Source organism: Merops nubicus, unplaced genomic scaffold (genome assembly GCF_000691845.1).
Source record: "Merops nubicus isolate BGI_N331 unplaced genomic scaffold, ASM69184v1 scaffold18372, whole genome shotgun sequence".
Lineage (NCBI taxonomy): Eukaryota > Metazoa > Chordata > Aves > Coraciiformes > Meropidae > Merops > Merops nubicus.
In genome coordinates this window covers 18,968-33,552 of record NW_008591763.1, presented here as the reverse complement: position 1 = coordinate 33,552, position 14,585 = coordinate 18,968, and the positions used below count along the sequence as shown (strand labels likewise).

General features: G+C 39.0%; 1 protein-coding gene across 1 annotated transcript; it reads left to right on the top strand.

The window, feature by feature from the left end:
* Nucleotides 1-3,812: 3,812 nt before the first annotated feature.
* FBXO30 (F-box protein 30) lies at nt 3,813-13,708 on the top strand. The gene is made up of 3 exons (XM_008950388.1): nt 3,813-3,920; nt 10,578-12,672; nt 13,505-13,708. Exons 2-3 carry the CDS (start codon nt 10,594-10,596, stop codon nt 13,706-13,708), a joined length of 2,283 nt encoding a protein of 760 aa, XP_008948636.1. The 5' UTR covers nt 3,813-3,920; nt 10,578-10,593.
* The last annotated feature ends 877 nt before the right edge of the window (nt 13,709-14,585 follow it).

Here is a 14,585-nt window from a genome sequence, read left to right as displayed (position 1 = left end):
GAAAGAGAGCAAACAATCCAGAGGTATTGCTGAAATCCTTCTCTAATCCCCCCTGTTCGTGTATTTCGAGTAGCTGTGCTGAGATCAGGCACGAAGTGGCGTTGCATCTCTTTGCTGAGTTCCTTTTTGTTGGCTATTATTGATGTGCACTGGAACCTTTTTTCCCCTTCTTTTATGAAGGTGAAGGCGGCTGCATAGCTGTACTCCTGTAACCCCGCAGGCGGGCAGTCAGAAGCGTGGGGGGAGATGACAGCAGGTTGTTGAACGGCACGCACGTTGAAGCAGTCGTGTGGCCTCGCTTCCAGAAGTTCTGCAACAGCCACTGTTGTTTGCTGCAGGTCTTCTGAATTCTCCAGGGAAAAGAGGCATGTGCTGGAGAGAAGTCTTTCTTTTGTTTTGTAAAGTTCTACTCAGATTTGGCTGAGGAGCTTTTCATAATCCTTGTTTCCCTTTTGCTGGTTATGTTGTTAATATGGCCAAATAAGTTCGTGTTAGCATACTAATCCAAAACGGCCTGTGCTGCTGTAGCAACAGCATCACCTTGCTTGTGCCAGCACCTTAGGCAAAAAATCTCCCTCTGCTTTCTCTAGAATTGGTGTGTAGAGCTTGATGGTTAAGTCCTTTCCCTGGACAGCTGCTGCTTTCTGCTTGCATGTTAATGTTATACCCCTTACCTTCTGTGATCTGGAGGGCTTAAAAAGATAATTGAAAGAACTTTGCTTAGTAAGCAAGTTACATACCTGGAAGACTGAAAAATACACTGGCAACTTTAATCTGTCTTCCTTTCTAGAAACAGGTGAATGTCTGTGTGTAATTTCTCCATAGCAGTCAAGTTTCATAGAGGAGAAGAAATAGTCAGTGGGTGAACTGTTTTTTTATTGAGAGCTGAGCCTTTTTGTGAGGTCTCTGTCTCATCCTTTTCCAAAATTAGAGGCTGTTAGAGAACAGGAGAATGCCAGCAGAATGGGCAAAAGCCATGCAAAAACAGTGGTTTTACTTTGCTTCTTGAATGTTCTTTCTTTTGCAGTAAACTCTTCCTCAATTTCTTAATTTTGGACTGTATCTCCCTTGCCCCCTACGTTGGTGTTAGAAGTTGAAGGGGCAAAATAAGTGCTGAGTTTAACTAGCAGTATCTAGTTAGATGCTTCCTGGGCAAGATTTCTGCAGGTTTTTTTTGGACAACCAAGGTTTAGATCTAGGTCCTAAACAGTGTCTTTGTGGAGAAGAAAGCATATGGCTATTAATCTTCTAGTGAGCTCCTGTAGCTGATCTGGATCTCAGCTTTGTAACAAACCTATGCTTTGTATTCAGTCCAACTGAATGAAAAATAACAAATAACATTTCATTCATATTGATAGACCTGTTTCTTTGGTGAGCTGTGCCTCAAATGAGGTAGATGCTGTTTGCCTCTGGCAATGAGATCCTGTGGAATAGAGATGGGAGCAGGGAATGGTTTCTCTAGTGATCATTGTACTGGTGACAATTCTCTTTCAGTTTCCTTGTCTGCAAAATAAGAAGGAGGATAAGTAGAGTATTTGTTGGTGAGATGGTTAGATTGTATAAGGAGTAAGTATTGCTGAATGGAACACAAATAAAGTAGTTACATTATTGAGGGTTACAGGGAAATCCTGTGTAAGCTGCTAAGTGTGTGGGCACTAACTATCCTCAGTATTGAATGAAGGAAAAAGACGGAAAAATCTTGTCAGGTAAACTGGTCTAAAACAGGCAAAGAGAGTTAAAATTATGGGGAAGCTCTAGATCTGACTGACTTTGCAAGCTACTGTTTTGGTTCTGAGATGGCACTTGTCTTGTTTTAATTTTGTTGTAATCTGTTAATGCTACTTAAAGCTACAATACCCTGCAAACCCTTACAGTCTGTAGCACATCTAACTGAGTAGACTGTACTGTTGTTTATCAAATGACAAACGGTGATCTAACTCTTAGGTGAAATGATGAAAACCTGGTAGGCCTAAACTTAAGGGGTGCAGTGAGGTAAAATGCAGATTGGTGTAGTTTTAGCTCTTTGTATAGAACTTAAGGTAGTGGTTCAGGCTGGTTGTTGAATAAGTGATACCTGGTTCAGTCTAGGTGACGGGAAGGTGGGTGGTGTTCTGTTTGTTGAAGTTTAAGCTGCATGTATTTGTCTGTGTAGAAGCATCTCTAGTAGAAACTGTAGTTTTCCAAAAGTCCTGTGTGAGAGAGAAATGTGTTGGAATGACAGATCCATTGCAAACAGGGTCCTGTTAGGAGTCTGCTTTATTGACATAGCTGTGATGCTCTTACAAAACCTTGTTTTAGCTGAGTCACTATTGTCATCGGCTGTGGAATGTGTTTGGATGAGAACGTTCAGCTGGAGTCTTTGGGGAAAAAGTAATAGCATCAAGCCCCTTCAGATTTGGAAAAGGCAGGCTAAATGGTATTAGAGAACAGAACTTGATGACTCATTGTACATCCTAAAACCCAGCACAAAGTTGTAATGCAGATCTCTGTGTTTTCCAGCTCTTCCCTCAAGTTAAAAACATATTGAAAGAGCTGGTATAGCATTCTTATTATGAGATCCAGCTTCCTGTCATCAACTATTGGAGAAAGATAAGGTTTTATTTAGAACTTAGTTTTTTTTGTTCTACTTTTAATTTTAAAACATATTTTATGACAGACTCCATCTTTTCTACTTCATATTATCTGGTGCAGTATGTGGAAGGGATATGTTAATTTTTTGTGTGTATACTGTCTACATTTGCGGTACAACGGTCAGGCCGTTGTCTACTAACAAGGGTGTATTTTTAATAGAAAAAGCCAACCTTATATGTACAGAGTACATGACATCTGCATTTCAGTCTGAGATCTTGGAGAGAAGTCGTGTTCACGTTCCATTTACTTTAAAGCTGTTTTCTTATTTTGCTATGGGAACTGGTTAAACTTGTGTAGTAAGACGTGAAACAGTATATTAACAAGATTTTTGGCCTGATGTCTATAAATACACAGAGGTCAGGAATTCTGCAGCAACACGTATTAATTAAAATAGTCTGTAAGAAGAAGGATTTATTTTTGGATTTCTTTTGGGTGGCTAAAACTACCCACTGTAGTATAGAATGCATTACTTTTTTTCAGTAGTTCTGATTTCTGAGAAATGGCTTATTTTCTGTTTTTCTGAAGGATTTGTGTGACGATACCTGGGGATAAGGATATCATTGTTCCTTTGGTTAGATACCTTGGATCCACATCTGTTAAGTTTTAGTGATAATCCATGGATATGAATACATGGAAGAAGCAGTTTGCTGTAGTAAAGAGCTTTTTAATATGAAGTAATTGCTTGTTACTCAGTTATCATGTCTGAAGACTGAAGCTGGGCAAATTTTAACTAGACTGAAATACAGTTTGTAAAGAAACTTTATGTATGTTTTCTTAGTTCTCCAGCTGTTGAAACTTTTAATTCAGGTTTGTTGTGGTTGTGGGTTTTTTTGGTTGGTTTGTTTTTTTGTTTTTTTGTTTTTTTTCTGGAGAGCCAAGCCAAAGTATTAAGTGAAGTAGGTCAGAATAATAACTTTTAATAATCTTTCCTAGCCTTAAATATAAACAGGTAACCACCTACTGTGACTAACAGCTAGCAATAAGCTAAAGTGACAGAACTTGTGTTGCGCTTGCAAAGTGTGTTAAAAACTTGTTTATTTTTTTTTTATAAAACCTGCAAAATATTTTGACATTTGTAGCTCCAGATAGTTTAAGTACATGACCTTTTCAGAGGATTGTACATAGGAAAACAATCTGTACACCTGAAATGAAACCTTACTTCTTGATCTCATCTCTTGTAGAGTCTACAGCAGTCGAGGAGTCGCACTGAGTTCATCAAGTTCAGAAGTGCTTTACACATGAAATCTACTGGCTCTCTTGCTGATTCTGCCCTGACACCAGCTCAACAGGTAGAGTGCTTTTGTGCCTGAGCCATGCAGCAAGTGTAGCTGTTCCTGGTGTGGCTGTCCTGTGTTAGCGTGTGGCCAAAGGCACGCTGAGGCCTTTGGGTTTTTTCTTTAGGGAATGTGTCAAGGAGACAAGAATGCATCTGTCACAAAAGTGCTCTAAGGGAAAGCCTAGTAGTTCTGGTTTCTAACACTCAGAGTTTAATAGTGATAGAAGAAAGTGTTTAATCACTCTGTCAGACCTTCTGTTCTAACGTGGAACAAAGCCAGACACATGGGGCATCAGTAGAGGGTCCACTTCAGTCACAGCTGTGTTTTGCTTTGGGTCATTTTCCCCTTTAATTCTTTTTTTTTTTTTTTTTTTTTTGGCTGCAATGATTTTGGAGGAAATATTTCACTGAATTCTCTTAATTGGAGGAAGATGGACTGCTACTAGGGAGCATGATGTTTTTCTGCTTGTTTTTTGTGTAATGCATACAAATTGGTGTAGACTATGATGATAGTAGAAGTAGCATAGTGCCGATGGTAGAAGCAGCATAGCACTTGTGGAGTAGTTTGGCCTTTAGTAACTGAAGCTCCTTCTCATATGTTCAATGATTAACAAAAAAACCCAATGTGGACTCATTCTAGTATGCCCAGTATGTGCAGTCAGTACCAGACAGGGAATATGCTCTCCTCTTTGTTGTGGATGAATTTATGTTTGAGAAAACACGTCTAGCCAAATGTTTTGAATATAGTTTTAACTTCTGTGATCTGCCTAGCTGTAACAGATCCAGGGTTGTCCTGATGAACTTGGGGGTGGGAGGTGGTGATTTGTATCCCATAAGGCTGAGATTTTAAGTGTGGCATCTGAAGGATTCTCCTTCTAAAAGTATGTCTGATGTAAACTAGCTTGAAGAGATACAAAGCTTCACAAAGTTCCTATCAGGAACTTCTCTTTCGAATCAGAAAATTTGTATAAAAAAACCCAATTGCCTAGTATATATCTAGTATATAAGATATTAAAATATGGCCATATGTACTGCTCTGTGTGCAACAGAAGCATGTACCTTTGTCACCTTTCAGTCACGTTATTTCATGTTAATAACTAGCAGTTTGTAATGTTGTTTGTTCTTTTGATTTTACCATTTTAAAGAGTAGTTGGAAATTAGCATGGCATTAGATTAACTTTGCTGTATGTCCCTGTCTCCTGTCTTCCCAATGATACAGAGAGATTTTAAGCAGGATTTGAGGTACTCAGCTCCCAAATATGAGGACAATTGCTGCGCTGGTTTTGGAGAAGCTTCAGGATGGGGCTGTTTAACCTTAGACTTTGTGGAGTCTTGAGGAGCAGAGTTAGAGCGTCCTCAAGCAGACATGGCAACTAGTGGTGGCACGTGCCATTCTCCAGTTGAAATGGTGTCAAAGACACCTTGCTGAGCCTCCAGTTCATGTTATTCATGAATCAAAGACCTCAAACCAACTAACCCAAACACCACCACCCCCAAATTCAAAAAGGAAGCATAGCATAGAAAGTTAATGAAGCCACACTGTTGTAGTAATAGACTGAGGAGTTTGAGTTTAGATAGAAAAACTGCTAAACTTTTTTGTGCAGGATAGGGATGACAAGAAAAGCTTCCCTTCTAGAAGTCTGCAAAGCTTGTTTAAGGCATTTGATAGTTAGACCTGCTAGTCAAGGTGATAGTTATTCTCCCATGTGTGGTAGGATATAGAAAAATAAAATGACTTGTTCAATAATCACCTGTTGTACTGCCAGTTCTATTTTGGCAGAATATTTTAGAGCAATATTTTTTTTTTTTTTTAACTCATGCCCTGTTTTTCCTTACCCTTTTTTCAAAACCACCTGTCAGTTAAATCTCTCTCACTTGGCCATTTCCTCTCTGAAAGTTGCTGGATCTTACTAAACTTGTTAGCCACTCTTTTAGCTGGACCTGGGCAAAAGAGGGAAGATTTAGAAATACATCGGTCTTCTACAGTCTCAAAAATAAAAGGGATTTTCTTTTTTAGAATGGTTTGCATATATTTGGCTGCTTATGGGTGTTTAAACCTGTTTATGCTACTTGTGTGTCTCTATTCTACTTCCTTGAACCTGTAATTTAAGAACCTGCTGGCCTGTTAAGTCCAATTTGATAGAGGGAAGAGTCTCAAAGATAGTTGAGCTTTATAGCTTTGGTGAATAAAAGGTGGCTAAGTAATGGAGGCTTCCAATAGCAGTAATAGTTGCTGTGATTTCTTCTCTTACACCAAAGAATGTATGTAGGGAGAGTAAGTAAGCAGAGTTCAGGTTTGATAATCTGAACTACAGCTTCTTACACCTTGTGATGTAGAAGTAAGTAAGAGCTCTGACTTAGAGCTGAAGTATTGTGTGGTGATTGAAACCCTTGTTACACTATTTTAATGTTTGTGTTACAACAGCAACTGAAAATCATGTGGCTGTAGCAGCTGGAATTTTAATCCTGTTAATTATGACAGATTTTCAAAGCATGTTCTGGCTGATTTGGTCAGCTGACTGTATAGTATGAACAATAACATCAAGTGATTGCACAAATTCTGAGAGCAGTGGTCACCTCACTGGAACAGGATGTATTTTTAGGTTTCTCTGCTAGTAACAGTCAAGTGTCTGTACTTAAGCATCTCATATGAACTGAAGCTAGTTGCTGACACACTATCAGAGAAGGACAGCTGTTCGTTCTTGCTATAGCCATTGATCTGACACTCTTCTCACCAAATTGTGGCAAGGAACACAACGGTATATAAACACTATAAATATTATTGGTACATGTTTTAGTGACATGTATTTTTCTTCAGATCAGCAGTGACAGACACTCTTTGCTATCCCTTTCAATTTTCTTTATCAGAGGAAATGAAAACATTTTGTTTCCTCCAGCAAGAATTTTCTTTATCTCCCCTTTACCCAACATTTTTTTCCTTTACAAGGCAATGTTTAGGAAGAGGGTGGGTTTTGTTCTCAACATAATGATATGTTGTTATCAGGATATATGTGTCACATATTAGATCACATAGTATATCACACAGCGATATACTAGATATCACTATGTGATATACAGTGATATATTGGTTATAGTTATTCAAAGGCAAATGTTTCATATGTGGATGCTCTTAATCAAAAATGTGCTAAGTTCTGTGGTTCTCAAAATTAGCTCATAAAATGCAGTGAGTCAGGAACAAGAATAATGTGCTAATTTTTGAGGTCTTACCCATGTATTTCACCAGTTTGATAGGGTAATTTGGTTTCTTGCCTTTGGACTTTGCAATTTGATAACTCAATTATATTTGAAGCCTTAACTAGTTTAAGCAGTCCAGGAACTCATGACTGCCCAAAACAGCTGATAAGTTGAAGCCCAGATATTAAAATTAAAAATGAAGAAAAGGACATTTAATATATATAAAAGGACTTTGTAGTAGGCTATAAATAAAATGTGACATTCGGACTAAATTGAAGTTGTGCAGCAGGTGCTGTGAAGTTAAGGCCTGTAAGCAGGGCACAGAATTTTAGTGAATGTCCTGCTCGTGGTCCACTGATGTCTAGAGATAATTTTGAATTATATATGTAGTTAAGGAGCCAAAGGATTTGAATTTTAAGAGAAATGGAAACTAATATCAAACTTCTTAATGACCAATAAAATTCTTATTTGCAGAAATTGAGAGAATAGGTTACTTGAGCTATTTATTCATCACGTGCAAAACTACTTCATTATAAAAACAATTGCAAGTATGTTATAGACCTAAATTAGCATCTCCTATGGATCAAACATGATATTTTAGTGTCTGCTATGGCTTTCATATACGATCCATTAGTGATATTTGAGTTTTCACCAGGTTTTGTCTCCTTCTTACCCACTTAAAAAATTTCATTGGCTTCTATGAAATCATCAAGTTTTGATGAATATTAATTAGCTTCTGTGTGAGGGGAGTCCAGGAGCCTGAGGAAAGTCAGTGTCATTGTGCCACTTGGATTTCACAATCTGACTTGTAAAGACCAAGATCGTGTGCTAGGAAGGAGGGTGTTTCACTGTCTTAATAGAATGTTCTTCTGTGTAAGCTCACATAGGCTATTTAAAGACAGTATTTAATGATGGTTGACTAATTTAGGGTATGTCTACACAAATAGTGCAGGCAAACATGAGCTCAGTTTGATTGCACTCTGAGCTGCCTGCATGTGGGCCAACTATAGTCTGGAAGCAGCAGGTCCCACCTTCTGCTCTAGAAGTGGCTCACTTTGACCATCTTAAAGTGAGCAGGGTATACAGCTTTTTGCAAAGTAGGTAAACAAGTGATTTTTTTTTTTTTTTAATTTTAAAACATAATTGTGGTTAACTAATTAAATGAAGCCTTACTGCTACCAGACTGCTAGTTTCCTGGGAGCAGGACTGTTTATGTACATGAAGCCAGAGCTGGGCTCTGAGGGCTCTTGCATTGTAAACTAGCAGTTGTGTTTTTCAGGGCTGTTTCCATTTTGTGTGAAGTGCTTTAAAATATACACATAACCTGAGAGTTTCCTTTTGATCTCTGCTCACCTGTTGATCTGGGGAAAACTGGAGTTTGGTTTCAGTACTGATGCGAAACTCTGACAATTTGGTTTGGTCTAGGAACAGGTAGGCTGTTGTATTTGGTAGGAGTTACTTAGAGGGGGCTTTGCTGGAAGAACTAAAAATATCTCAGAGAAGTCAAATAATTTTCTGGTTTTCATTCTTTGCTGAACATGTTTCAGCTCTGCAGTAAATGCTGTGTAACTTAATATGCAAGTTGAAAGTGGGCTGTGCGCCAGAAAGGTTTGCTAAAATGTTTAGCAGGTCAGTCAGTCACTGACTTTGGTGACTGATGCACTTGACAATTTATTCAAAACTTACTTATTTGTCAGGATATAAATACTAAGGTGCAGTAGGGAAAATTCAGCTGCGTTTTGCCTGCTAAGTGTAGCACATAGACTTCTTTGTTACAACAGTTCAGGAGTGTGGGTGGCTAAAATATTTGAGTTATCTAAATTACGACGGATGGGGGGATGAGGGCTGATTGCTAGTTAAAGTTAGCATGAATTTCAAAGGATTAAAAGAATACAAGCGAGTGAAGTGTCACATAGATTTCTATTTAAATTCTTCAAATTATTTAAAGTGGAGTATCTGAAAGGCGATTTTATATCCTCTTACCTTCAGTTTGAACAAAAGCAATAATACTAAGCAATTTCAGTTTTACAGTTCAGTGTATTTTTAATTTAAGAAGTTTTAATGCATTAAACCAAGTATTTAATCTGAAGACAATGCATGAGAGCACCTGTTAGCTAATAGAATAAGATCAGGAACCATTTCTCTTAAACTTAAATTCAGTAAGCATTTTATTTTTCCAGAAAATTTCTGGAGGGTGAGGAGTGAGGAAAAAGATGGAGCTGAGCAATGTATTTCTGACACACTATTTTGAGATTTGGCTCCATGCAGGTCATTCTTTACTATCTCTGAACTGTATTTCCCTAGTGGTGTCACCTCTGAAAGGGAGTTTGATAGAGCATAGAGGAGAGCTTGGTCACTTGTGTGGGCCTGCACTCCAGCTAGTGAGCAGTTCCAGAGCTTCTCAAAGTATGTATAGTACAAAAATGCCAGTTTAACTCTTTCTCTTTTTTTTTTTTTTTTTCTTCCCCTTTCTCCATACTAGAACAAAGAATTGATTTTTTTGTGTCAATGTGTTATAGTGGGCAATGCAATTAATTTTATTGGGGTTTGTATTGCTGTTTGGCCTTGTTATGTAAAGTTGTTGTGTCACCCTTACTGCTGGTATTGTCATCAGGAGTTTAAAATAGATTAAAGGAGTATTGTCATAGGATGTATTTTTAAAAATTACCTTTTGTGGGTTGAACTGGATGTATAGGTAGGACCATGCTGGGTAGTAAACTTTTATGTAAAAGTTTTCAGTGAAATATACTGTGTAGTATAATTGCTACCCTTGTGCAACAACTACTGTAAAAATTAGGGAGGAGCTATAAGCTACAGAGGAAGGGAAAAAGATGACCTGTTGTAAAGGACTGCTGTCTGTCAGAAGTATGGAGGAGGGGAGAATGAGACACCACAGGGGACTGAGATACGTGTGAGGGCTACAGGTTGCCTGAAACAGAACTGCATGAAGAGGGTGTCAGAAGCTTAGGTGGTATCAAGCAGGACAGAGAATAGGTTGTCTTTCTTCAGTTTATCAAACTGGAGATGTGGATGAATCTGGCTTCTTTTATTTTGTCTCCTTACTCTGTAGAGTTGTCTGGTTTATGGTTTTAGGTAGTAGGCCACAGTCAATGATCGTCTTTTGTTTTTCATTGAATCATCTACTTGCAGCAGGCAGGGGAATTGAGCTATTCCAGAGAGAAGGATTATAGAACATTTTTACCTAAGTTGGTATAATTTACCTGGTGAATAAATGCACAGGCTGTGTCTTGAACTCTGAAAATTAAAGATAACGCATTTGTGTCAGGTGAACTTCTAAACACTGTTTCTTTGAGATAAAATGTCACAATCTTACTCTTTTAACATGGCTACTGATCAGTTCACATTGTTAACAAGTATCTCTGTACACACAGAAGATGCAAAACTGGGACTAACAGCAAACATTTACAATATTGAGTTCATATTCTATGCTTTTGTCTCCTTTCCCTTCACTCAGAATTGGATTTACAGGCATGGAGGAACATCAACAACACCTGCACTGTGTGAACTGTGTCAGCCGCCGCTGCATGGCCAGACCGGAGCCTGGCGTCTCCTGTGACCTGATTGGCTGCCCATTGGTTTGTGGAGCAGTTTTTCACTCCTGCAAAGCTGAGGAGCATCGCATGTTATGCCCACTGGAAAAAGTGCCTTGTTTGAATAGTGGCTTTGGGTGTCCCTTCGTAGTAGCCCGAAATAAAATTGCGGATCATCTAGAAGTTTGCCCTGCGAGTGTGGTATGTTGTACCATGGAGTGGAACAGATGGCCAGTCAGTTACGCAGACCGAAAATCTTACGAAAACCTGAGTAAAGATGTGGATGAAGTGGAGCAGCTAGATATGGCTTTAGCCCTTCAAGACCAGCGCATGTTATTAGAATCCCTTAAAGTAGCAACAATGATGTCAAAAGCAGGTGATCAAATACCAGAATCCAGAGAGCAAACCTCTGTGAAATCAAGTGCCCCAGATGCAGTGCATTCAAATGGTCTGATGCCTGTAGATGAAGAGTCCTATGGTGCACTTTATCAAGCTACTGTAGAAACAACGAGGAGTTTGGCTGCTGCTCTGGATATCCTGAACACTGCTACAAGGGACATTAATATGTTAAATTCAAGGCTCTGTGTTTCACCACATGAAGTGAAAGAAGATGCTGAGATTAAAGAACAAGCTTCTAATGGCACTATTCAGGATAAAAATTCTGACCCTGACTATCCAGATGAAGATAACATAGGAGCAGTTGGGGGAATTAACTTGGGTAGCCTGAGTCAAAATCCACAAATGGAGCAAAATGGGTCTAGTGATATTTGTTACGATGTCGTGGGGGGACATGACTTAAATCTAAACCTCGGTAACCCCTCACTCTTGTGTAATGGCTTTCATGTAGAAGATGAATGTGCAAAGGTGTTGGACCAGAATGAAGATCTTGGTGTATCTAATTCAAAACCATCCAGTGTAACAAATGGTGAATGTACTGCATCTTATGATGGCGAAGTGTTACAGTCTTGCAGCTCCGTCCCTGTAACAGCACAACTTAAAGAAGGAGTATCAGCTGGTCAGTTGGTTAATGGCAATGCTAATCATGTGCTACTTCCCCAGAATGCTAACGAAGAAGAACTGTTAGAGAGACAAGTAGAGCAAGAGAGATTGAGAAACGTAGATGTGTTTTCACTTCTGCCGCGTCTATCATACAAATTTCCAGCTAATCGCTATTGGTCTACACCAAAAGAAGACAAAGCTGTTGATACATCAGATTTGGAGATAACAGAAGATCCTATGGGTCTTCAGGGGATTGATCTAATCACTGCAGCTCTGTTGTTTTGCCTGGGAGACTCTCCCGGAGGAAGGGGGATATCAGAAAGTCGCACTGTTGATGTGTATCGCATGGACTTTGGGACCCAAACATTTTCTCTCCCATCTGCTCTATTGGCCACAAACACAATGGTGGGGGAAATAGCTTCAGCTTCTGCATGTGATCATGCCAACCCACAGCTCTCAAATCCAAGTCCATTCCAGACCCTTGGACTGGATTTGGTATTGGAATATGTGGCTAGATACCAAACAAAACAGCGTTCAATGTTTACATTTGTTTGCGGACAGTTGTTCAGGAGGAATGAATTTTCATCGCATTTTAAGAACGTGCATGGTGACATTCATGCTGGCCTTAATGGCTGGATGGAGCAGAGGTGTCCTTTGGCATATTATGGGTGCACGTATTCTCAACGAAGGTTTTGTCCTTCAACACAAGGGGCAAAGATTATTCATGACCGCCACTTACGGTCGTTTGGAGTTCAGCCTTGTATATCCACAGTATTAGTAGAACCAGCAAAAAGCTGCTTAATTGGACTACACAATGACCATCTGAGTAGTCTGCCTTTTGAGGTTCTGCAGCACATTGCTAGTTTTCTAGATGGCTTTAGTTTATGTCAGCTTTCAAGAGTGTCACGTTTAATGAGAGATGTGTGTGGAAGTTTGCTTCAAGCACGTGGAATGGTGATACTGCTTTGGGAGAAGAGAAAGTACCTAGATGGAAGTTCATCTTGGCAGATTAAAGAAAAGGTAAGTTATTTTTTATTTTAAAGGTGAAAGGCAAGGTATTAAATAGGTCGTGTCTCTTCATTTCCTCTTAATATTTTCCCTGAGCACTATTGTTATTGCTTTTTTCTGATATCCCTTCAAGAAACAGATAGCTTTATAGAACAGCAATTAGTGAAAATTGCTAGCAGGTTGGTTCAGTCTTCTCTTGAGGAAGCAGACATAGTGTCTGTCTAGTTTTTAGTTGATGTAAATAAACTTCTGGTTTCACCAAGTTTTTAAAATAGCAAATGATTACTTCATGATTTGCTTTAATATCAGTATTTCATAGTGGAAAAGTTGCCTACCTGTTTGCTTTATACTATTTACAGCCATTTAAATTTTTGCTAGCCTGTTGAGATCCTACCCATTGCCATATTATCGAGTGCCTTAAGTATGTAAATAATTCTTAAAACTTCTGAGTGACCTCTGTATGGTACAGCTTTTCCTGCTGCCCCCAAAACTACAGAGCATATGCAGCAATCATTTGAAGTTTCAGTAGTTGATCACTTCAGAAATGGATCGTTGTGACTGGTCGTGCAATACTTCTTCATTTAATTTCTGATTGTATCTACTTTGTATGTGCAAAAAATATTGGCTGTCTTTCTCTCCAGTGCTCAGAGTTGACTTGGAATCTGAATCAGCCTGGGACTGACCGTACAAAATCTAGCATTGCACGGTTTTGCCACCTTAATTTTTAGTACGACCTAGAGTAGACACAAAACGTTGCCTGCAGGTACCGCGCGGACGTTTAATTTCCTGCTCCGTGTTGGGGAATCTTAGAGCCTTTTGAGCAACTTATTTTCTTCTTTTCTAGGTGTGGCGCTTCAGTACAGCCTTCTGTACCGTGAAGGAGTGGAAGTTCGCTGACATCGTGAGCATGGCTGACCACCTGAGGAAGTGCAGCTACAACGCTGTGGAGCGGAGGGAGGAGGCTGTCCCCCTGCCCTGCATGTGTGTGACGCGAGAGCTGACTAAAGAGGGGCGCTCGCTGCGCTCCGTGCTGAAGCCGGTGCTCTGAATACCGCGGCCGCTCCCATTGCACAGACACTCAAGCACCTGACGCAACCTCGGTAATACTACGTGACACTTTATTAATGTACTAAAGATACTTTCTAGCTAAATCTACTCTGTCACTGTGTACATAAGGTTTGAAGTGACATTTATTTTTCATAATACTGTTTAGCTGGAAAGTCGTGAAAGTTGCCTTAATGTTTGAAAAATTCGGAACTTGCTGGACAGGGTAGTTTTGTCTAACTTATGTAATTTAAGAACAAAATCCTAAGGTGTGTTTTCTGATTCACTGGTGCCCATGTTGCTGTTGACTGATAACATTTAAAAAATGGTCTCTAAATGATATGCACATTTAGGTAGGAAACACTGAATTGTAGTGAGACAAAATCCTGAGTACTTTCTGTATTTGGCCCATTTTTTGTAACAAATTACAATCCAAATATTTGAACAACAAGAGTTCAAAACTCTAGATGGCTCAAACACAGCTTTTAAGCACATCTTGTCTCATGAAATCGGTGTTCTAGTGCTCTTCCTGGTTAAAAGGTGATCTAGGATCAGCTTTCTTTAAAATTATTTTTAGGTATGATCTAAGCAAATTCAGATTTACAGCAGCTTAGTTTTAAGTACAACTTTATTTTGACATGACAACAATGATTATTTTTCTTCTGAACTATAAACAGTTATTTCACTTTTGGGAGCAAAACTTTTAGAGCTAAAAACGTGGCATACTAGTTCTTACTTTCACACCTACAATGACATCGATAAAAAATGTTTAAAATATTTTTCCTTGTCTTGCGGTTGGCTGAGGGTTAAATTGCTTGAGCAGTCAGAAATTCAAAGTATGTGATGAACAGTTATGAATTTATAATGCAGCTAGTGAAAGG

What these genes read in the sequence shown, in the direction of transcription:
- FBXO30 (XM_008950388.1), top strand. Translation starts at nt 10,594, where the DNA reads ATGGAGGAACATCAACAACACCTGCACTGTGTGAACTGTGTCAGCCGC. An exon ending in CTTGGCAGATTAAAGAAAAG is followed by an intron (nt 12,673 to 13,504) that starts GTAAGTTATTTT and finishes CTTCTTTTCTAG; the next exon opens with GTGTGGCGCTTCAGTACAGC.